This window comes from Perca fluviatilis, chromosome 1 (assembly GCF_010015445.1).
Source record: "Perca fluviatilis chromosome 1, GENO_Pfluv_1.0, whole genome shotgun sequence".
NCBI classification, from domain to species: Eukaryota; Metazoa; Chordata; class Actinopteri; order Perciformes; family Percidae; genus Perca; species Perca fluviatilis.
The window spans coordinates 34,792,873-34,816,266 of record NC_053112.1 but is presented as its reverse complement, the minus strand read 5'-3'; the positions used below and the strand labels follow the sequence as shown (position 1 = coordinate 34,816,266).

The window sequence follows — 23,394 nt, the reverse complement described above, 5'->3', positions numbered from 1 at the left end:
GTGCAAATCTCACTGCAAACCAGGGCTGGTCTCAGGGGTCGAATCAGGACTTGACGACCTGTAGACAGATGCCCTGCCTTGGTGCCATGGGGGCTCAAGGAAGCAATAGCAAACCTAATCCCTTGAAACCAAGCCTACTGCTAACTTCCCGTAAGGCTCATTTAATCTGTGAGCAGTATTGACACTGACCAAAAGCCAGTTCCTGATTATGTTAGCAAAGTCTTAAAAAAGGAACGAGGAACAGGTGTTGTTCTTGGATAGGAGCCGCAGGTCACAGCTGGGAAACTCATGCAACAGAACGCCAGGGTGATTTCAGTGTGCATAATTGTGACATCATAGTAAGGTTGTCTGCAACCGCCTCTTGCATCATGTGTATTGTGCCACATGAGCACTGGGAGTCCTGCGTCAATTACAGTCTCTTGAGAAGGCAATTAAAAGTCTGGCAAGAGATCTCGCCCTCCTCAGGGGGTTCTGGAGGAAACAGAAGGCGCTCTGATGACAAGCCCGGCTGTCTGTTTAAGTTTTAGACTAGCTGGCCTTCTGCTCAGAGGAGTGGGCGTGACGAGAGGAGAGAGAAAGACTCACTTCTCACTGCGAAGCAGGAACAAGCTAAAAATGATGAAAGATCATACATCACAAAAGGTACTTGGTTACTTGCTCTCCTTTGTACTTCTGTGTTTTTCCTTAAAGTCTAACCTATGCCCTCCCTTCTCATGCTCTGATTGCTTGCAAATTCAAGAATGTTTTTATTTGGCAAGTGTAATTCAGAGAAGTGTTGTTACAAGACTGTAGAGTATCTGGGTAGAACAGTTCCTCTAGTCTCCACATCAGCACAACTAGTTTGAAAAGCAATCGTGATCCCGTATGCATTTTACACACAGGTGTGATGTGGAAAACCTCCAGTTTACATACACTGAGAGTTGACTTTACAGTGAAGGAGGAGACATACTGTGTCCAGCAGCTGAACCATTTGAAATTATAAATATTTGATTATTTGTAGGAGTAGATGTCATTTTAAGGATTAGGTGATTGGACCTTTTTTGGTAGAAAAACTATACAATATACAAATACTAACTGCAAGCAGAGTATTTCACATGTCTTAGAACATGTGCAGAGGGGATTTTCAAGTACCTGAGGATTGTTAAGCAAACTCTTCGGTAAGCTGCACTCCAGGAGTAGACCCAGTATAGTGATGTTGGAAGCATCTTCCTGCAGGAGAAACAGCATGACAGAACACGCAATAATGGGGTTAAAAGATTCATGTAAGCATTAAATGATATATAGAAATATCAGCAAGTTGAGTGGTCATCTTTTCTACAAGGCCCCACATGCCTAAACTCTAGTGGAGCTAGCCACGTACTGCACATTGTTAAGATTCAATGGACATTGTCAATTCCTGCAATCTTTAAACATGGTTTTAAACATTGTCCAGAGAATCACTAATTCAAATGTTGATCATCGTGGACTTTGCAAGGGGGCATATTGGATCCACATTGATTACATCTACATTTAAACCTGTGTAAAAGGCTGTCAGATATGACACTGAACGCTCTACACCATCGACACATATTTTAAATTTCAGTAGCAGTGTCTAGTAGAAGAAGGCATAAAAGGTTACTGTGCTTTTAAAGTTGTTGCACCCTCATCTTGGTGTGAGTCACTTTAAACTTGATTATTTTATTAATATGGAATATTTAAAAAACAGGATTAAGGGATATTTGACCACTCAATGTCAATGTCCTGTTACTGAACACTGCTAATTTATTGTTAGATGTAATTTTCTGTTTTGTTTAAAGTCTGTCGTTTGTTCTTTTATGTGAAAGTCTTTGCTTCGGTCTTAGCCAGGTCACTGTTATAGAAAAGATTCTTAAAAAATGTGTGATTTGAAGCAGGAATGCAAAAAAAAAAAAAAAAGACAGAAAAAACTGAAACAATAGGAATTTGAAACAAGTGCACCAACTTGATGATGATAAGTATACTGTATAGGTGGAGAGTGTTTTTGTTACCCATATGTTAAAACGTGGGGAGCTTGCTGAGAGGACAAACGTCTGCATTCAGAATAAGCAGCAGTCTGAGGGATTACGAGAGCTAAAGTCTCTGCACTTGGCAAGCTGACATTTTACAACCGCCACCCCACTTCCTGTTGTGGAGGCGAGGACTTCTTTCAGATCGCTTCTCACACACTTTCAATGCAGCGCCTTGCACCAATTTGTCATTGGTTTTCATGGCTTTGAAGCGTGTACAAATGAATAATTGTACAAAGCATGTGTCATTTTAAATGGATAGTTTGTGGTTATACTCTGCAGGCAAACGTTTACATTTTTGGGCAGGAAAAAAAAAGTGACAGCAAGAGCTTGTCAGTTTGTATCACAAAGCCTCTATTTGTTAGCATGCGGGCGTCCGTTATCAGGGCTGGCAGGAAAGGGGAAATCAGCTGTTTCCAATGATGACACGTTAGTCACTACTATGTATGGCCTGCACAAACAAACAAACAGAGACATTTAAATACATACCTGAGTTTGGGTCAGCTTAATGCTCTGGATGTGAGGGAATACTAGCAGACTATCCTTACTTTGGACAGACTTTAATGAACCCCAGTGAACACCCACACCAAATACCTGCAAAAGGAAGAGTTAACATTTATAAAAGGATTCTCAACACCATATGCATTATCTTAAGGCCAGGCAGCAAAGAGGCAAACAAAAGGAGTAGTGTTGGTTAGTGGGCCTAAACTGAACTTTTGGAGCAGTTCGTAAGATGGTAGCTGACGTTGGTGATTACGAAAAAAGAAAAAGAATGTAAGTTCTCAATAATGTAGCACAACAAAGAGTGTATCATTTTCCAAACAAATACATTTGTATTCAAGTGATTTTCACCTGCTTCCTGAGGACCAACCATCAGGCGTAGTACTGAGCACAAAACATACTTTTAGCTATATAAAAACATAGGTTTATGGCACCTTTATTTCAATTGTTCAGAAAAGGGAATGAAAGGAAAGATAATGACTGTACGATTAGTCGACAGATATATAGGTTTGAGAAAAATGCAAATCAAAGATTTGTGTGGTTGATTTCATTGGCAACATAAAAAAAAAAAAAGAGAATGACTGAAAACATTTACATGTCTTTGAGGCACGTAAAGGGAGTGGCACTGTTTGAGGCAGTGCATGGGAGTCCAAGTGTCTGCGTGTCCGGGCGTGTTTGCTTGCCATTTATAAGCTACATGTGAGAAGCACTGTAGTGCATGGTTTAATGGGAGATGGGCAAAACTCACAACAACAACATAATACACACTCCTAATGTAATTGGAGCGAATCTATATAGGTAATTCATATTTGCTTTGGTTCCAGTGCGGTTCAGTTTTCTCAGGCCAAACATTGTAACTACTCCTTATGAACATGCAAAAAGGATGTTACACACTGAAAGTGAAAGTGGAAAGACACAACTATCACCAAGCAGTGATCAAAACCTGTGAAATTGAAGAGGTCTGATAAACCCTAAAGTGGTAGCACAACCAGTTGGGGTGGAATAACAAGGCAGACTCTGGGACTGGAATCCAAGTAAGAGGATACAGCAGTTTGAAGCATGTGAATGCACATTTCCAAACTTATTTTTATTATTCTCAACATGCAAAAACATTAACTATGTCATAATAGCAGCTGTAAGAACAAAAGCACTGGTTGTGTGAAACCGTTTCTGAACGTTTCTGCTAGTTTCACGGTGATCTACTTTTACTTCTACTTTTCACGCAATGTGGGGTCACACACCAGTTAAAATGAAACAAAAGTCCAACATGATTTTCTTTTAGCATAAACAATTGTGTTTTTGACTTCCTTTGTTTAGGAGTATGTGATTGCGGGATGAAAAGTGAAAACAAATGTGCAGCATTAAACTAGCAGTCTGGTCTGGTGCTGTTTTGGATCACAAATTCTTAACGAAAAAGAAAGTTTGATATGATTGAAGTATGATTTGTAAACTCTGTCACAGCAGGGACACACACTGTGGTAACCCATCCAACACGTGAGCAGCTTTCACTTCACAATCCGGAGATAAAAACTGAGGGAAAAGGACCACTTGCATTATGATGCGGGACTTCACCATTGCCTCAACAGAACATGATCTGAGTCTTTACAGCAGGAGGTGTATTGATGAACACTGACCTGGTATGAGAGCAGCCCATGGGCCGATGTGTTTATAAATAATGTGTTTTCTACATTGCCCTCCTCAGACGGGAGGAAAATAAGTTTAAAAGAGGCCTTCCCTCTGGGAGGGATCACCTAGGACAGAGAGCAAAACATGAGAAGTTGTTTCAGACATTTCTAAAAAGAACAAGACACACAAGTCAGGGCCAAATTAATACTTTAACATTATTACTTGTGAATATATAGTGCTGCTAAAAGGTCTACAAACACTGACACACATACACTTACTCTTCTGTGAAAGAAAGGTATGTAAAAGTGCCTGCTGGATGTAAACATTGACAGCAGTGTCACTGGAACATCCTGGCTGGGGTTGTGTATATGTATGGTTTCAGCTCTTGGCAGCCCCAGCGGCCTGTAAAGACATGCAGAACAGCATCATAAATAAGGGTCTCTCAACGCAGCCTTAAATATTTCATCATGTTCGTCATCATCTAAAATGTATGCCTCAAGTCAAAACATTTATATAAAGAAAGAAGTGCACATTTCAGCATCAATTTGAGTACTTTTGAACACAAAATAAAAGTCCTTTGTTGGGATATAGGCTGCCAATTTAAGGTGAGTAGCATGTCATTTTTAAAAAGAACTACACCCTTTAAATTCTACATTCTTGACAATTTTTATTTGAGGTGTTGTGTCAAGCCTCGACTGGCGCATCTTTCACTTCCTGTTTGCATGTGTGAGTTTGATTTTACTTTTATTTTAAGCAACTGAAGTACATGCTCAACATTATAGAGGAGATGGTCTAAGATCTTAGGTTGGAGTGGTCTAATCAAATATTATCTACTTTTTCTTTCCAGCTATTAACCTGGTCAAGTGTGTAGTGTTTTAGATCATTTGTCACACTGCATTGTGAGTTTCTGCCTAATAAGCACAAACACATTTTTGGACATGGGCAGGCATGATCTCTTCCTAACCACATCATAGTATGGTATACTAGGTGGTATATATAGGGTGGTATACCGGTTTATACCGTATACAGGTACTAATTTCCCGTATGACATGAATATTTCATATACTGTAATACCGACGTAATCTGGCTTTGTTTGTCTGTTTTTATGTTGTGTTCTCTTATGTGTTGACCTTGCACTTTGAGCTACTTTTTTTTTACTTACTTAAATTTTTTCCAATGTGGGTTACACTGCAAATGGCTAATAAAGTGAATCTGAGTGAATTGAGAATGGGAGCCCTGTTAACTGCGTACCCTTCTCACTCATGGTAGTAACTGTATAACACAACAATTAATAACCCACAACTAACTCTCTTTAACAGGATCAAACACCATAGCACACAACAATTACGGACATAAACAATTTCTAACACTAATAATTTTACATTTACAAATTTACACCGCCGGACGGCATATTGGGTAACGTTATAGCTGCTAGCTAGCCAGGTAGCATAACAGTCTGAGGCTCCGGTCGCTACTGCACATTCAAGAACAGAGAAGAAAGTTAGAGGATGAAGAAAGACCGGAGATCCACCAGAACAACGTATGCTCAGGAGAGGAGCCGTCTGTTGTTCCCAAGTTTTTTGTTTCTAAAAAAAAAAAAAAAAACTGACATAATTTAGCCAATGTTGTTGCTCGTCGCTCTAACATTACTTGGTTGCGCTAATTATGGTTGGGTACCGAAACCCGGTTCCACTATGGAACCGGTTCCTACGCAAATGGTAGTATTCGGACCGGATTAGAATGCAAATTTCGGTTCCTCATTTCGATTCCAACCGAAATATTTTTCCTCCGTCGCTCCGGACAGAGGCAGACTCTTTTTTCTTTCTCCCTTTTCTGCCGAGTGGCGCACATGTCCGTCTATTCTGCGACATGCAATCTACAATCACTGCTGATAGACGGCTTTTTGTACACACTCTGAAACGGACGTAAAAATATCACGCTATCGTAAATGTAGGTTACTTTTAAAATCCCATATTTTCCCTCTGGGCTCACCAAAACGGGTGTGTACAGACTTCTTGAACACCATTTGAGAGAGTTTTCTCCTGTGCAGGACATGCCATAAGTCAGGAGATGTGTCCTATCTTGCCAGAGAAGGCAAATATGGTCATTTTTCTGCAAAAGAACTGCTAAAGTTTGAAGTTGGTTGGCATACCAACTCAACATTTATTTATTTTGTTGTTATTTGTTAATAGTGTTACTGTTATTTGTTAACTTATTGTAATTATGTGTTAGGTGACTTAGGTTTACTTTAAAATGTTAATATATTGTTAAATTTAAATAATTTTCAAAGCTGGAGCTGCTCCCCCCGCGACCCGACACCGGATAAGCGGACGAAGATGGATGGATGGATGGAATTTTCAAAAAAAAAAACAAACTCCATGACAGAGCCTTTCTTTGATGTCATTTTTCAGTTTTTCAAGAATCGGTTTAGGAATCTGTTAGGAATCAGAATCGTTTTAAAAGTACCGGTTCGGCATCGGAATCGTAAAAATCCAAACGGTACACAACCCTAGCGCTAATGTTACTCGGCCGCGCTAACGTTAAAGACCTGTCACTTCAAGCATGCAGCGGAGCAACATTATGAACGCAATCCACCTATGGTCCCGCTACAGACCGTTGAGAAAGACTGGTTCAGAGCAATGATTAAAACACTGGATTTAAGGAGGTCTTGCCTCACTGAAATACGTCCGCCAACCTACTAACATTATTCAAACAGCGAAGGAGGCTGACATTCCAAATGTATGATTAAAAATACTACAAAATAGAAGCTGCTTGTGACCGTTTGCTTTTAACAGAAGCAATAGAGACTGTTGTCCAACCACAGCATTAGGTTTGATTTTCTTTCTGTTTTGGGAGTATGGAAGGAAACCATGAAGTTCCCAACCCTTTTGACTGGGGTCAACCCTCTCCAGTATGTGTCTGGATGCTGGGAAAGGGAGCTTAGTGCCATACTTGGATATCCTGTCTGCTCTTTAAGGTTGAAGGGCCCCTTGCTTTATGAAATATCCCATTTCTGTGGCATTCATCACAGGGACAGGTCACTTGCTATAGTGCCAGTCTTATTTTAACTTAAATTAAGTCAGTGTAGTTTTCCACATCACTCAAGACTGAGAGATGGTGAAATTAAGTATATTTTGTTATTGCGCTTGTAATAAAGTGTTTCATCATTTCCAGAAAGAAATGAATAACACCTATGCTTGTTACGGCATGTCATATTAAACTAAGAAGTGAGAACAGTACTTACTGCGTCCCAAACTCCAATGCTGGGGGATGAAAATGCAAGGGCCTCCCATTCTCCTGTGTATATAGAGAGGAGCTGGTGAAGAGAAGAAAAGTACAAGAGAGACAAACATTAGGCCGAAGGACAGTACTTCTCTTTATCTCATTGGTTTCACAAAAAATTGAAGAAAAAAAAATGAGAAGAAAAACAGTTTTTGTATATTTTACGAACACCGTAAACACCCATTTCACATTTCAGAGGGATGAATTAACAGTCAAAACTATTAATGCTCCAGGCTGCTTCTTAAACCACTAACTTCCCTGCCTAACAAAGGGAATATGAGCAAGCCTGCACACAAATTAGCTATCACACAAAGAGGGGAGGCAAGTACTGGAGGTCATGGATCATAACTTAAATGAAGCCTTTGCATATGAAAATAATTACACACTCAAATGAAGGTTGCAAATAAAAAACACATGACTCAATTGTGTTCTATAACAATACATTTGACACATTGACTTGTGTTGAACAAAACATTACAAAAAACATTATACAGTACTCCAAAAAAAAAAAAAGTTCCACACTTCCTAAACAATCGTTAAATACTTTTAAAACAGCTAAATCAATAGTCTAGTCAACTTTGTCAATTCTGCAGTATGTGCCAGACATACAGAACAATTGAAAATATGTTGATCTCTGACCCACAGTGTATTGTGTTTTAAGGAATTTCCTTAAGCTGGGCACAACAAAATAATATCCTCACTACCAAATATCACAGTTTCAATCAAGCAGGATACATTTAGTACAATGATTTGTCCCACATCAGGCACTGTGTGCACTACAAATAGCACTGTGAACACTCAACAGAAAACCATGCAGCTTGAGAAAGGATTTATTTTTAAATCAGTTATGAGTTGAATGTACTTAACCCACAACAGGCAGATATCAATGTCATATAAAGACTTCCTACTGTACACCAACAAAGCAGCTGCATAGCAATCTATGTTGCTTTGCACAGCATGTATGGAACGCCACAAGCAACCAACCACAAGACCATGTTAAAACAGGAAACTCTCCTCTCCAGCAGCTACTTTTGGAGCTCCACTGTGTTTTGTGTGTGTGTGTGTGTGTGTGTGTGTGTGTGTGTGTGTGTGTGTGTGTGTGTGTGTGTGTGTGTGTGTGTGTGTGTGTGTGTGTGTGTGTGTGTGTGTGTGTGTGTGTGTGTGTGTGTGCGCATGTGCGTGTGATCCTGTGATAATGAGCTTTGGGAATGGGTGCCTTGAAGCAGGGAAGCAGCAGCTGATTTGAGATTGTGCATGTATGTGTGTGCATGAGTAAAAGCAAGATTGGACTCCGTTGACAAAAGACTCACACAGCTGATGACCAACAGAAGCGAGGAAGTGGAAGGACTACGGTTCAAGTGTTAAAAAGTCATCTTTAAAAAGGAGTGAAGAGGAGAGAATTGGCTTGGAAAACAATACAAATGGCTGTCTTGATGCCTTTATTAAAAAGCTGGGTCTAAATAATTGTTATTTTTAAAGCCATTTCAAAGAAATGCATTAATATCATGACAGCCAGATGGACAGACTGCCCAACCTTCACCATCGTTATCCCTGCTGCTCAGAAGACACCAAAACTGGATTTACAAGTGAACAGGAAGGGAGCCGAACCAAGAACCATATATACTTCATCGCCAACCCAGCGCTGCAGCAAAGACCATGTTAGGACACACCATCACCAGACGTTTAAGTGATTAGGAATCCTGTCAGCAACTTCTTGGGCTGGATGACATGACCAACTAACAGGGGCGTTTCTAGGACTTGAGGAAGTTCGGGGCTTAGCCCGGACCCATTTAACTAAACTGAATGCAATGCAAAACGGGGATTGGCTTGCCCAGCTTGTTAATAGGCAGTGCATGTTTATTTTAGCTGCCCAGTTTGTAGATGTTAGTTAAATAGCACCAACATTTGGCCTAATCATAACTGGCCTGGCAACCCAAAGGCCAAGGTTTTGTTTCCAGATTTGTATGGTGACTTATGATGTTGGGGGTCTGAGGGTCCCCTACCCATACAATTTTGAGCATAAAACACTTCATTTCCTGCATTCTGGTGAATTTTTATGCCCCCATTTCTACCTTTTTCTGAATCAATGTATGCTGGAAATATCTTTATGTAAAAGGGAAAAATACTGTAGATTACAATCCAAATATAAAAACATAATGGAATATATTGCAGAAAGGCTCTCAGGTATTCTGTATTGCTTTCAACTATTTATTCTCCTGTAGATCGACTTTTGAGTCTGAGTCAGCACACATATGCCAAGGCATATAGTAATTTACTCTTCTCTCTTTTGCATCTTTTGTTGGGGATGTAACCTCCTTAAATGTGCATGACAAGTATTCACCTCAATGATAAATTAATAAATTTTAATGCATTAATAAACCCATGACGGTAATATTTCAGATGTGTTTGAGCCAGATTTCTGCTCATGTTCAAAACTTTGTGCACATTCAAAATATATCTGTGTTCCCCGAGACTTGGAGGAGTCGTGATATTTTGATAAAAAATAAAGTTATAATAGGCTATTACAAGAATAAAGTCACTATATTTCAGAAAATAATCCACCTGCACCATAACCTGCTGTGCATTATGCGATTGCTCTGCTGATACGGTAGACCTCAGACCTTCTGACAGACAGAGCCCCGCTTGGGTCTCTGGTCTCTGAATGAGACAAAGTTCAGGAAAGTGGCTGTACGCGGCTATACATTGGAGGTGGAAAACCGAAACTACGGCAGAAATACATGGAGCTCATACGCGACACATCTGCCGCAGCATGCCCACAGCAGAACCATTATAAACCTAAAGCTGCACAGACCACGGAAGGCGCGCTGCTCATCTTTATTTTTACAGCGAGAGTGGACACTAACAGGCATTTTCCACTGGGCACGTCTCTGCTGTTTTCCGGAGGCGCCGCGGCCCCCGCGAGCAATCACGGCCATTCAAGTCAATGCTTGATTTTCCACCAGCCGCGCAATGGCACGTCCCAGAAGCGTGTGCGAAGCGGCTCTCCGCTCCGCTAAAGATACACGCCAGGTCTATTTTCACCCGAGCCGCGGGCCGTCAGGACAGCCAGGCAGGAAGTGAAACAGCGAGAGCATCCAGAAAAACAAGAGAAAAAAAAAATAATAATACAACATCACAGATCCTTTTTATCAGGACGCCAGAAAATATGGAGTTTGATTACAGGATTGCTTGGAGTGAAAGGTAGATACTAGTTTAATAAACACGTGATTTTTCTGTAAAGTACTCAAAGAGACAATCAAATCTGAGTCGGGCAGCAAGGCGCTCCGCTTCCGAGACGCTCCCGGTGTGGTATGGCGAATGGCAAAACAAAACTGGAACATAGCCGGAACGCAGCAGGGACGCACCCATGTATAAATGGTTGCTATGTGTTAGCAACAAAAATAACATGTTGGTCGGACCCCGCACGTAGCTGCCCACTCTATTTGCCTCGGAAAAATAAACTAGACAAAGTTACAGTTCTACCATGAGTTCTACCAAAAAAAAAAAAAATGTAAGAACTGCGAGTGCCTTGGAAAAAAATGTTTCTTTATTTGCATGTGCCATTCTGGGGCTTTTTTCTTCTATTATACTTATTTTTGTAAAAAATAATAATACAAAAATAAATAAAGATCCGGAGCTATTCATTAAACATTTGGGGCTGTAGCCGGGGACGCCCAGGCCTAACGACGCCTCTGCCAACTAACATCTGATCGCAGTAGTATATTGCTTTTAAACAGTATTTCCTAATCAAGTTTAGTTTATTTACATAAACACAAACTCCATAACTAATTACACCTAAAGTGCAAAATGTTTCTCATCAGATTTTCTGAACGAAAAATATGACAAAACGCCTGTTGTGCCTTTAGTAACAGAAAACGCACAATGTGCAGGCTTCTTCTTGCAAGCTTGCATGTTTTAAAAGAACTTGTGAACATTAGTAATAAAGAACTACTACCCTCGATTAAGTCTGCGTTCTCCCTGATGTTAACCCTGTCTTTACATATTTACACTAACATTTTAGTTTTTTACCTTTGTCTCATAAAAACTAAATTTGATTATTCTTATGGAGCATTTTACAGTTTCTAGCATGAATATAAACGATTGCTAACACATTCTCCTGATGCTGGGACATGTCTCATGAAGCAACTCCAAATAACTGGAAGGAAGCAGCTGTGGGATTTCCAAGACTCTAAATCTTAAACAATTAATCAGTTATTGGACCAAGCAAAAACACCCGGACTCCCTGTCAAGCTGCTTTAACATCCCATTCTTAAAAAAGAAAAGAAAAGAAGAGCAAAAGATTAATAAATTAAGCATCATGTCCAAAACAATCCCAATGATGAACATGAATACGTATCATCGGAAAATACAGGACAAGGTTATACTGTATATTTAATGCAAATGAGTGGGTAGTTTCCTGTTAAGGAAGCAATCCAATTTGCCAATCTCATTTACAACATTTGTGGTGGTTTCCAGGCCAGTGTAAATATTCCAAAAGTCTTAATGTTAAAAGTTAATGTGCAGAATATCAGACTGATCTCAGTTCAATCTGTTGACAGTGGGGACAGCTAAAGCTTACAAGGTCTGACAGTGGTATACAGACATGTATCTTCTGTTTTGGTAGTGTGGTTAGTGTTTAACAGGACGCTGTTTCTAGTCCGCTGCTGGGAGACAAAATTACAAACTTGACATACTTTACTGTTAAAAAAAATAAATAAAAAAAAATGGTTGCAGCAAGCTCAATTAATTACAGAAGATTATGTACACTACCACAAGTTAAGGGACATTTTAACTAGTGGTGATGTAGATTTCAGATATGTTATTTCTGCTAAAAATGGCAACGGTTTGCTGGTTGTATTTTACATAGATAACTTGACTGTGCCAAAGCTCTACTGAACTGGATCCCTTTCTAAGCAGCAGCTCTGTCTATGTAGTCAATTGACAAGGATGTGAAAGAAAAAGAGGTAAATGCTGAGACAAAAGAAATTAAAAGTACGGTGACCGTCAGGGGCAAACGCACTGCTACTTGACAAAACACACGCAAATAGACAAAACACAAGCAAATTAAGAAAACATCATTAATTTAACAACACGTGCAGCCCCCTCATCTCCAAAAGAAATCTAATTTTTTATGTTGGCACTGGTCACCCACCCACACCAATACATGCACAAAAATAATTTAATTATTATCAGATCAATGTAATTCAGATTATTGCAGAAATAACAAACAGCACCTTCTCCATGGCATCTCAGTTAATTAAAGGTCCAATTCAGAGTAAGTATGAACTGATTAACACACACATAGATCACACAAGCATGTCTGAGAGGGATACACTGACGACATCTAGCTCTTGTTCGCTTAAGGACTGAATGGAGAGAAAAAAAAATCCCTTCATTGTCCTTTTTATTTTATAATGCTGATAACATGATTCACCGTGGGCTAGAGAGACCTGATCAGAGATTAGCCTTCTTTTATTTAACTTTTCTATTTACTTAAAACCACACTGCTGTCAAATGGTTGACATTATTTGTCACTAACAATAATACCTCTTTCCCACTGGCAAAGAAAAGCCTGCTTACACCGACTAACATCTGGCTTTTGTCTGCAATGGGAAAGGTTACATACATCAGTCCTGGGACAAATGACTACGTACTCGCTCTGCTATTCTCCAAAAGACATATGCTACTCCTACAACACCGGGTTAGTGCAGTACTAAGAGTACTAACAGTAGAAAACAGCATGGAGGATTGTTAAAATGTTACAGTGGTTACTTCTTTTATACATTGGTTACTTATTCAGTCTCTCTTTCTATCTCAGTGCCAACTAATTTAATGTTTGAGCACTGCTTAGGCAGAGACGGACGGAATTTGGGGCCGGGATGACAGAAGTTATCGATGGAGGCGACGCACATCACAGTGAACGAAAAGCTCTTTTTATTTAATAGTTTGATTTTATACTTGGATTAAATGTATTTGAAAAATGTATTTGAAAGCTGGCCAGAGCTTGGCACTTAGCAGTTTTTAGTTGCAAAAGGTTTTTATTTTTCTATGAAGACATATAAAGTAATATCAAACTACATTTAATTTGTTGTGTTCTTTTTCTTTTAAATTGTATGTCTACTGGAATCACATGGGAAAAGGAATTACATTTACAAACTGTGAATCTATTTTTTTTTTTTTTTTTTTTTTTAAATCGAAAAATCGATTTTGAATCGAATCTTGAGCCTAAAAATCTATATAGAATCGTGACATTTTCTGAATCGTGCACCCCTAATATCTACTGCAGAGTCATTTGTCCTGGGAGTGAATGCAGATTTTAACTTTCCCACTGCAGACAAAAGCCAGATGTTAGTGGTTGTAAGTGGGTTTTTTTGGCCAGTGAGAAAAGGGTATGAGTGAGATAATGACAGTGAATGCAGAGCGAGTAAACTGAGCGGAGGAGTTTATTAGTGAAGATATCAAGTGAATGTACAGCAGAGTTTGAAGTTTTGTCCACTGTATCACAGCTGTAGCAGAAAAAAAACCTGCACACACTAATTTGGGTGGAAAAAGGGTATTATATAGTATTATACCTGCCTTTCACTTTTAACACACACACACACACACACACACACACACACACACACACACACACACACACACACACACACACACACACACACACACACACACACACACACACACACACACACACACACACACACACACACACACACACACACACACACTTACTTACTTACTTAACGAGTTATAGCCATTCATTCAGCTGCTTTTAAGGACTGAACTGCCCCGTGGTTCACCACCTGTGAAATTACAATTTTTCACTTTCTTCCTTCCTCCTGCTGCTGTGGAGTTAGCCCATGATAAGAAGTGAAATTCTACAACACAAAGAACAAATAAGCTGGCAGTGGTGTTTGACTTGATAAGAGGGACACTCCATACTCTATTACAAAACTGATTCCTTCTCATGCTCTCTGCAGTCATAATTGTAAATTCATAACTTGTCAAACAGGATAACTTTAAACTGGGTTAATCAGAGCTGAAATGTCCTGTGTGTGTGTGTGTGTGTGGGTGAGCATGTGAGGGGTCAAATGTGAAGGGGAAATTAAATGTTGGGTGATGGCAGAAAGTTGATATAGATCGGGCCTTGTTGTATGAAATCTAATGTCAGCAGTTTCAATATCAAATAGCCATTTATCTAATTAAAAAGCAGATTGAAATAATGATCTGGAATAAAAGACAGCATAAAATGTGCATACGGGGTGTCACGGTGTAAAACTACTTAGTTTCAATATGCAAAAGCCAGATTTAATGTTAAAAAGTAAACTGCTAAACTTTAATGGTTAGTTGTGCCAGGTTCCTGTGAGCTTCTTTAAAAGGCAGAGGAGGGATTTACCTTGTAATATCTATTAGTACCTTAGAATTGTCTCTGAATTCAACAGCAGCTGACCATACAGAAACATTCAGCCTCTCAACAAGCATGCCACTAAGCTGTAGTCAAAAATAACAAGTTATGTTTGGCGCTATTTGATCCCCTGGATCTAACTCAAATAAAGTCAATGTTAGTGACCTGAGCCATGGGGAGAGGGGAGAGGTTAGGACCAGTGGAGAGTTTAAGTCAACTGGTGTTTACAAGCATTTGTACAAGACACAGAAACAATAAATATAACTGTGAAATTAAAACCCTGTGTGCCACAGTATTAACACTATACTGTAGTAAAAAGCATGTTTGTGCCAGGAAGATTTGTTTTTTAACTCAACAGAATGAAGTAGCACGGGTATTATGAGAAATGATTGTGGTGGAGATTAAAGTAAAAATAAAAAAGATCACAAGACAAGGAGAAGAGCCAGGACATTTCGACACAAGACCGGATACAGACAACGACATATCATTAACCTCTGTATCTGCAGCCTGCTTTGCTCTTTAGGCTGGGCAGGAGTGATGGCAGGCCTGCCAAGTGCCTGATAACCTTGGCACGAGAGGCCTCACAGCCCACAGTTCTGGAGGTCCCGAGGTCATCCGGCACTACGAAGCCTCCTTTGCATCTCACTTCCCTAGACTTAAAAATAGCCGTACTCCCACACTGTTCAGCAACAGTTGGCTGCACGTGAACCAGAATAACATTATATCAACACTTAATGTAACACTAAATGCTTGCTCTTGGGGGGGGGGGGAATAGACCTTTTTCACGGCAGACATGTTGACATGTCATAGTAGGAAAAGCACAGGTGTATTCAAAACCATTAATGATGGCTGCATTCCACTTAGGAGAGGCCCTGGTATTGTGCATGCTGACTCACTGAAACAGCTTACTGGCACACTGAATGGAACTGAGCCATCGTTAAGGTTATCAATTTCAGCTGTGCTTTTCCTACTATGACAAGTCAAAATGTCTGCTGTGAAAAAGGTCCATTGTTGGATCTTTATAAATTATAGTGCGGTCTAGACCTAATCTGTAAAACGTCCTGAGAAAACTTCTGTTATGATGACACTATGAATATACTTGAATTGAATGCTGGTCACTTTAAAGGAGTACTCCAGCGATTTAGTGCACTTTCATAATGTTGGGGGACTGCCAAAAAAAATAAAATAAAAAATAAGGTCAAAAATCGAAGCAGCGGAGGCCTCGATATCCTGACTTTTCACACAAAGATTTCGTAATAGCGCCACAATGTATGTCTGCCTTGCTTATTCACACAGAACCAAGCAACGGCAGCACAATCCGATGTGATTTCACATAACGTGCTGGCATTCCCGGGAGCAAAAGGGGCATGACGTGTAACACAACAGCGTCGGCGTCTAGTGTGTGTGAGGCGGCGCGCACCGTTGAGCAACCACGCAAACCTGACAGGTCCCAGACATCGCCAACTTTATGCATTATAGTAGCACAATCTGGGACTACCTCCGCTGCCGCCTTAAAAGCGCAACAACTTTGTCCCCCGATTCCGTCTTCGTAACTTTCACGCAGATGGCGAGGCGGCTTACAGTAAGGCGCATCAGTCCTGCCTTGAACAGTCTGTGTGAAAGGGGCTTTAGTCTCTAGTATGGGTCAAGCTCCAAAAACACTGAATCGTTCCATTTCCCATAATGCAACTTAATAACATCTTTTCATTTGATCGACCCTGGCTGGTAAACAACCACATTTTTAAACTCCAGTTTGAAACGCAGGCTTTCTGATATAGATTTTCAGTCTCCATGCCCAAGTTTAGATAATCTAATAGTCAGACTTGTTCAGTCTTGGAGCTCCTACATACAGTTGCAGGAGATGACATTTTTTTGTTAGGCTGCATTAGCACTCGTATTTGAATTTAGGCATCAAACTAATTTTGTACTATTGCCACAACTGCATGATTCTCTCATGTTGGGTTATATAATATCATAAGGTACCACCATTAAAATCATGCAAAGTAATACAAACAACTTGCACAGACAAGTCAGCCAAACTGTTTGTAATTCGTTACTACAAACGTCTAGGCCAGGAACCCTTGAGCAAGGGAAACATACAGTACGTAGCCCAGTTTAGGTATATGACGGGCTGGGCTCTTTACATTACTGACATTGCTTCTCTAAAAAAGATAAAACAAGGAGCAGAAGCAAGCACAAATGCTGTAATGTGGGACTTAAAAAATATATATATTTAACATCAATAACAAGGACAAACAAAGACTCTTTCTGAGCAAGCTATTACTGAATAATAGTTGATATTTGGCTATTAACAATTTTCTGCAAGAACAAAAACAGCTGGGAAAGACAGACCGACCCTCCTTTTTCTTTCAAGGAGTTCTAAAATTAGTCAGGAATTTGGTTCTGTGCCTCTCTAACACACGCCCCCAGAACTCTCTTCGTCACACACCCCCTCACTCACCAACAGAAACAACATAGCCTGCATACAGGGAAAGACTTTTAAAGGCCTTTCTAGAAACCTTCAGTCCTATTAAACTGAAACCACGCCTCATCATTTGTCTGTGTGAATGCAAAAACCTGTCACCCCATAGCTACAGTTTAATTCGGCATATCAAATAAACCCTTTAACCGTGCTATACTATAGTTTGTGGAATATGTTCACATTACATTAAAACTTCTTGTGTGTCCTTTAGCACATAGTCATTCTCTGGTGATGCAGAGTTAGGCTTGTTTTTCCATTTTGCTGTTCACAAACCAAACCCACAACCCTGCTTTGTATTCTGTGTCTTGCAGTCTAATTATAGTCTACACTAAACATGAGAAAACACTTCAGTATGATGCAACCTGTATGCTGGTTTGGGGTTTGTTGGTAATAATGTGGCTTGGTGCAAAGTCTCGACATATTCACAAGTGCCACTCATGAACAGGCGGAAACCTTTCATTAACTTCAAACAACTGATTCTTTTAAACTGCTGAATGTATGTGTGACTTTCTCTGACCAATGTTTGAACTAGCAATGCAGGATGGTTTAAATCGATCTATTACGTCTTTTCATTTAGGGTTGCTGAATGTGTAATGTGTTACAAATGTGTTAAAAAAACAAAAAAACACAGAAGAGGCATTTCATGCGGTTCTCACAGAAAATAAACTCAAATAATAAAAACATACCTGTCTTCCAGTGGAAGACCATCTTTTCTTCGTTCCTTCTCCACCTGAAAAGGAAATAAAAATACACTTTAGTCAAAAAAGCAAACTGTAACCCATTTACTCTACAGTCACACTGTGGCCTAGAAAGAACCACATCAGGAGGCTCTGTGGGATGAAAGTCTACTGGTATGGCAAACTGCCTTCTGGCTACTATGATGATATTCTTAATCAAGGAGGTTTGATGCACACTGGTACACCACCAACTGCCCTGATAAGCTTCACGGTGCATGCACATCTTAGGTTTTATTTTTTGCATAAAATATGATTTCACTGTGAATAAACCAGGAAATCCAAGCAGTAAACTGGAATAGCCGTGGGAAACTAAAACTGGCATTACAACATTTCCACCCTGACTCCAAGGGTTAGACAGCAGGCAGCAAATTCTACCAGTGTTGGCAGAGTATACTGTAGTTCTCAGAATAAAACCTACAGTTTGTTGTACGTGTTCTCACACCGTGCATGCAGGATTACTGAATGAACACAGCATGTTTGACACGAAAAAAAAAAACACATCAACAAAGTCTTTCTCTTACTTTGTAGCACTAATAATGGCGTTTCCTCCAAAGTACAGAGCATCCTTTGCGACATACACAAATCATGCAACTTGAATTCTTGGGAAAATCAAGTTACGCTGAACCATGTGCAAACTTCAAACTATTGCCTCACCAGATTACACTGTCAACATACTGCATGTACTGAGTTAGGTTTATTCTTCTGGAGGGTAAATATGACCAACAGTGGACAAGTTTGATTGTAGCTGATTTGTGGGAGAATGGCGTTTCATCTTTTTTCACGCAGTTTAATAAATACGTCTGCAAAATGAGGCTCAGTTTCACAATAACCTGACAAAATCCTTTCAAATACAGCAGAACATTTCAAAATACACACGCCAGCAGTACTGCATTAAAACTGCATGAAAACATAGTTTCCATAGGAACAATCGAGGCCTTACGGCTACATCATGGCTTCATGGATACAGATTTGTCAGAGTATTGTTTCTATGGAGGTAGCAACTAGGCTACCCCTTAAATGTCATTAGTTATATTAAGCCATTACAGGAATTACTGCAATAAAAAAAAAAAAAAAAACAGGACTGGTTTATGGCAATATTGGATTCACAGGATTTTTAATAGGATTTTTTCATCAATGTGATATGGTATTATAATTTATCTGCCTTGTCATTTGCTGGACAAGCAAAAAGCAGTCATTCCTATTTATAGTTGTGATCTATTAACAGTTTATCTAGTAAATAAATCATATATACTGCAATATCAAAAAAATGATATACTGACAGATTCTATCCACAATCGCACATCCGTTGTCTAAACGTGGCAAAGGTTACAGGCTGCAGCTTGAACAGTTTTAACTGATGTATCCTTGTGTTATTCTGTGTCATATCCTACAGTGACCCCAGCACCTTTGAAGCTTGGCAATTTAATGGCTTAAGTCAACGAGACAAAACTGATTTTTCACAACAAATGACACATTTTTGACACTGTTGCAGCAGGTGACATTAAAGCACAATGAATATTCAAAAGCAGTGCCATTTGTTTATGATTTGGATTCTAGTCGCAGGGACCTTAAGATGAATGCAGGGATTTGAAACATGTGACAAGGGCCTGTATACAAAACACAAAACTCAAATAGGCAGATGAAAAAGTTAAAACCTTGAACTAATCTAATAATCACTAGGCAGCCAATCCGAACATATGATCCTTAGTCAAATCCAAAACACAGGTCAGTGTTTACAAAACAGTAAGGAGGTATGAGATGAAGTAGGCAAAGATTACAAGTTCTAGTTATGCACACGACACCTGATTTATGATCTCTGCTGCCCAAATTTTAGGGGTGAAAAAATAATAGTCGAAAATTGCAAGTACCATGATTTTTTTGCCGACGATTTTTAAAATTGATTATTTCCCCTAGAATCGATATTTTTTCTTAACCAATGATTCACCTAAATGGTTTCCGTTCTAGAATTCTTCTAGAATCGAAATCGGCACCAATGTATCGTCAAAGAATCAAATCGGGACAAAAGCATATGGTCCTAGCCCTACCAAATTGTATATCTTTTTTTTTTTTTTTTTTTACTAAGTATAATGGCACAGGACACTGTATCTCCTGCATCACCACTTCAATGTGCCTGCAGCAACAAACCCCACGCTACTTAACCAGCTGACCACCAGCAGCACTGGCATATAGATGAAAGACATCCATGTCATGCTCTATTTCACATAGTGCATGTAACAGAGACAGTCACTTCATTCACTGCTGCCTATCTAAACATGACACCTAACAATGTCAACAATTCTGCCATCTGGTCTGCAAGGTAGAAATGAGTGGAAAAGAACACTAACATACCCACCTTTCCCCTTTATTTAAACCTCCTTTTATTTTTTTTATCTAACAAATAAGAATTATCTTCAATGTTGTATGTTGCACATCTATGGTAGTTAGTCCAGTTTTAAGTTTGCAAAATAAGTATTTCAAAAACGTTGAGAAACATTTTTGTGGGAGGCAAACCGGCTTTTATTTATTTTATATCTTTATCATAATCATTCATTGTGAAAAAGAGACTTTACTGTATCAAAACTACTTTGGTGTAATGTGCATCGTTTTTACTTATTTTGGAGGGAACCAAATTGTCAAAGCTATTCACATCTGTTTACATAGGACTGCAGACAATGCCACACCCCCCCTTCAGGTAACATGACAGTCAGCTGGTGACCTCATGACAGGCAGTAAGCACTGAACTCCTATTTGTTTTTAGGTCTTGCTCCATGATTACATAACCATCACACCTACCTATTTGAACATGTTTAATAAACTGTAACTCAGATCCTGCATAACAAAAAGCATATATGCAGACTACAGAAGCAGGAAAATGATTTTAAAGTAGTATGCAGGAGGAACAGCAAAGTAGTACTCTGATAGTCTCAGTCCTAAAATGTTCTCAGTGTGGGTTACTGACTGAACTCCACAATGGACACTATGTGCAAAAGAAAATAAGGAGGAGCCACATGGCAGGTGGCCTCCCGCTCTGGTTTTACTGCAGAGTCGTGTATTGAACTGTGCAAGCTCGATAACTACAACATGTGCACAATATAACCAAATGGTCGTGTATGGTCATATTTCCTCACATAAAATATAATATGCACAACTCAACTAACTGCAAAGTGGAGCCAAACAATGGGGATGCACTAACCACACGTGCTCGCGCATCTGGCTGCATTTGTTAAGATGATCTGTGTTTTGCTAAATAAATCCTCTCGATTCCTCCTCCATACAAACACACAGCAAGAAAGAAATGATGATTACCTGAAGTTGGACTAATGGGTCCGCATCTTCTGGTTGCCAGACCTCGACCACGCTGGTGGACATATGACTCAGAGCTTTGTGGGAGCAAGAAATAAAATCATCAGCGAGGTGTTGGGTTGGAGACTGGGCAACATTGAAGAAGAAAAAAAACGATTGCGAATGCACCTTGTTTATTTAAAGAACTGATCCGGAAACTCACAGTCTCCGTTACTATTACTGGTTATAACAAATGAATACACTGCATGATAATCACACATAAGTGAGGAAATGACTTTGCCTCGGCAGGCTGACAAAGGCTGTTTGCTAGCTGCTTCGTTAGCTGGTAGGTTAGCTTGGTGGCTAACGAACTTGGAAAACATCTCTCCTGCTACTTCAGTACATACGGCTGTTTAACCGTGTAGAGTTATCTTACAGCAATATGTAGCTTTACTACAGATACGCTTGTAACCGTTAAGTGCCCCTTTAAAGCCCCGGCAATACGTTACTTGCCTTCCCGAACAAGTTATTATGTCGCTTAAACCAAACAGCAAAAGGGAACTGGAAGCTAGCATGGACTAGCAGGTTGACAAAACATTAACGTTAGCTCATCCATGTTGGTAAAAAAAAAAAAAAAAAAAATCTAAATATAATGCTCAAGTCGGCTTGAAAATGTATTCAGAACATGTTTCGCTTATTTCAAATTGTACAAGCTGTTTGAACAATTTAGCCTGCCACCTATTATCCAGTGTTGCTGTGAAGTCAGTGAGCTAAATTAAGGTTTTTACATTTTTTTGCAACGGTCGCGTTGTTAACTAACCTTACACCCCGAAGCGGAAGATAAAGGCGAGTACAAACCTTGAAGCTGAGCCCCTCCGTGCTGTACGCAAGGTAAAAGTATTTGTAGTATTCCTAGTAGTATATTGATCCACGTTTTCCTGTGACAGTGGCTGCCTTGTTGGAAGTCCTGAAGCCCCGCCATGCTGCCCTCTCAGCTAGCAGCCTACCTTGTGTTTCGCTGCGTTGGTTTCTTTCTCTCACCCAGCAGCAGCAGGAACAGGAGCAGCAGCAGCAGCACTCCCTCTGTCTCTGTCCCTCCCTCCCCGCCCGCTCAAACACATTGTACAGTGAAGGCTGACACTTGCAACGAGGCTGTTTGTACGTGCCTGTTGCTGAAGGTAAAACAAAACAAAGGTGACTTTAAAAAAAAAAAAAAAGGCCATCATGCAAAGATATAGCTACATGTAATGTACCCTACAGTGGTGGAAAGTAAATAAATACATTTGATCAAGTGCTGGATTGAAGTGCAGATTTGAGGTTCTTATACTTGACGTATTTCCATCTCCTGCTACTTTAGATCTATTCCACTACATTTGCACTTTTTACTCCACTACATTTATTTGACAATTTTTGTTACTTTTTACATAAGAAACATATGATATGCTTATATGATATGATGCAGTACTATAACACTGACTTGAGTATGTCTATCTCATGCTACTTTTCTACTACTTTCAGAGGGAAATATTGTAATTTTTACACCACATTTATTTGACACAGGAACTACTCATATCTTGTAACCCCTTAAAGAATAGCTTGTAATGTTTTTTTTTCTTACATAGTTGTATTGGTCCCTTTACTTTTAACTTACTATTAAATTAGTACAAATTTAATAAACACATTTTTGCATCAGTGAAAAGGATTTTGGGTGATGAGTGTTATATAATCTTTTGGCCTATACTTTGAGTTAAGTGAAAGTCTTTAGTCGGCCTAATTATTGCATTGTTGATCTTGTGTGAGGACAAGACACGTTTTAACCAAAGAAGTCTTTAAGTGAGATAAAACTGTGCACGGCCCTCTAGGAAAACTTTGACATTCAGCATGTCAAACTCATGAATCATAAATAGGTTGGGCAGGTACGGACTTGAATCAGGTTAATCTTCTGTGGGTGTGTCAGCCCCACCTTACAAAACTGCAACTAGGCATTTAGAATATTTTTTTTTTGCTGGATTCTAATAAGGAGCTTAGGGTTGTCAAAATCTGCTCTTACAAAAT

At 39.5% G+C, this 23,394-nt stretch overlaps 1 protein-coding gene across 2 annotated transcripts in view; it reads right to left on the bottom strand.

Annotated features, from left to right (window-relative positions):
• Nucleotides 1-22,419, bottom strand: part of tmem131l (transmembrane 131 like) — a 41,455-nt gene extending 19,036 nt beyond the window's left edge. For both annotated transcript variants that reach the window (XM_039801990.1, XM_039802000.1), the window contains exons 1-8: nt 22,198-22,419; nt 21,364-21,437; nt 18,007-18,050; nt 7,396-7,467; nt 4,430-4,553; nt 4,160-4,276; nt 2,514-2,618; nt 1,132-1,209 (exon numbers count right to left, since the gene is read on the bottom strand). In XM_039801990.1, the coding sequence (XP_039657924.1) occupies nt 1,132-1,209; nt 2,514-2,618; nt 4,160-4,276; nt 4,430-4,553; nt 7,396-7,467; nt 18,007-18,050; nt 21,364-21,437; nt 22,198-22,321 (738 nt within the window). In that variant the 5' untranslated portion in view covers nt 22,322-22,419. The remainder of the gene's footprint in view (nt 1-1,131; nt 1,210-2,513; nt 2,619-4,159; nt 4,277-4,429; nt 4,554-7,395; nt 7,468-18,006; nt 18,051-21,363; nt 21,438-22,197) is intronic.
• Between the last annotated feature and the right edge of the window lie 975 nt (nt 22,420-23,394).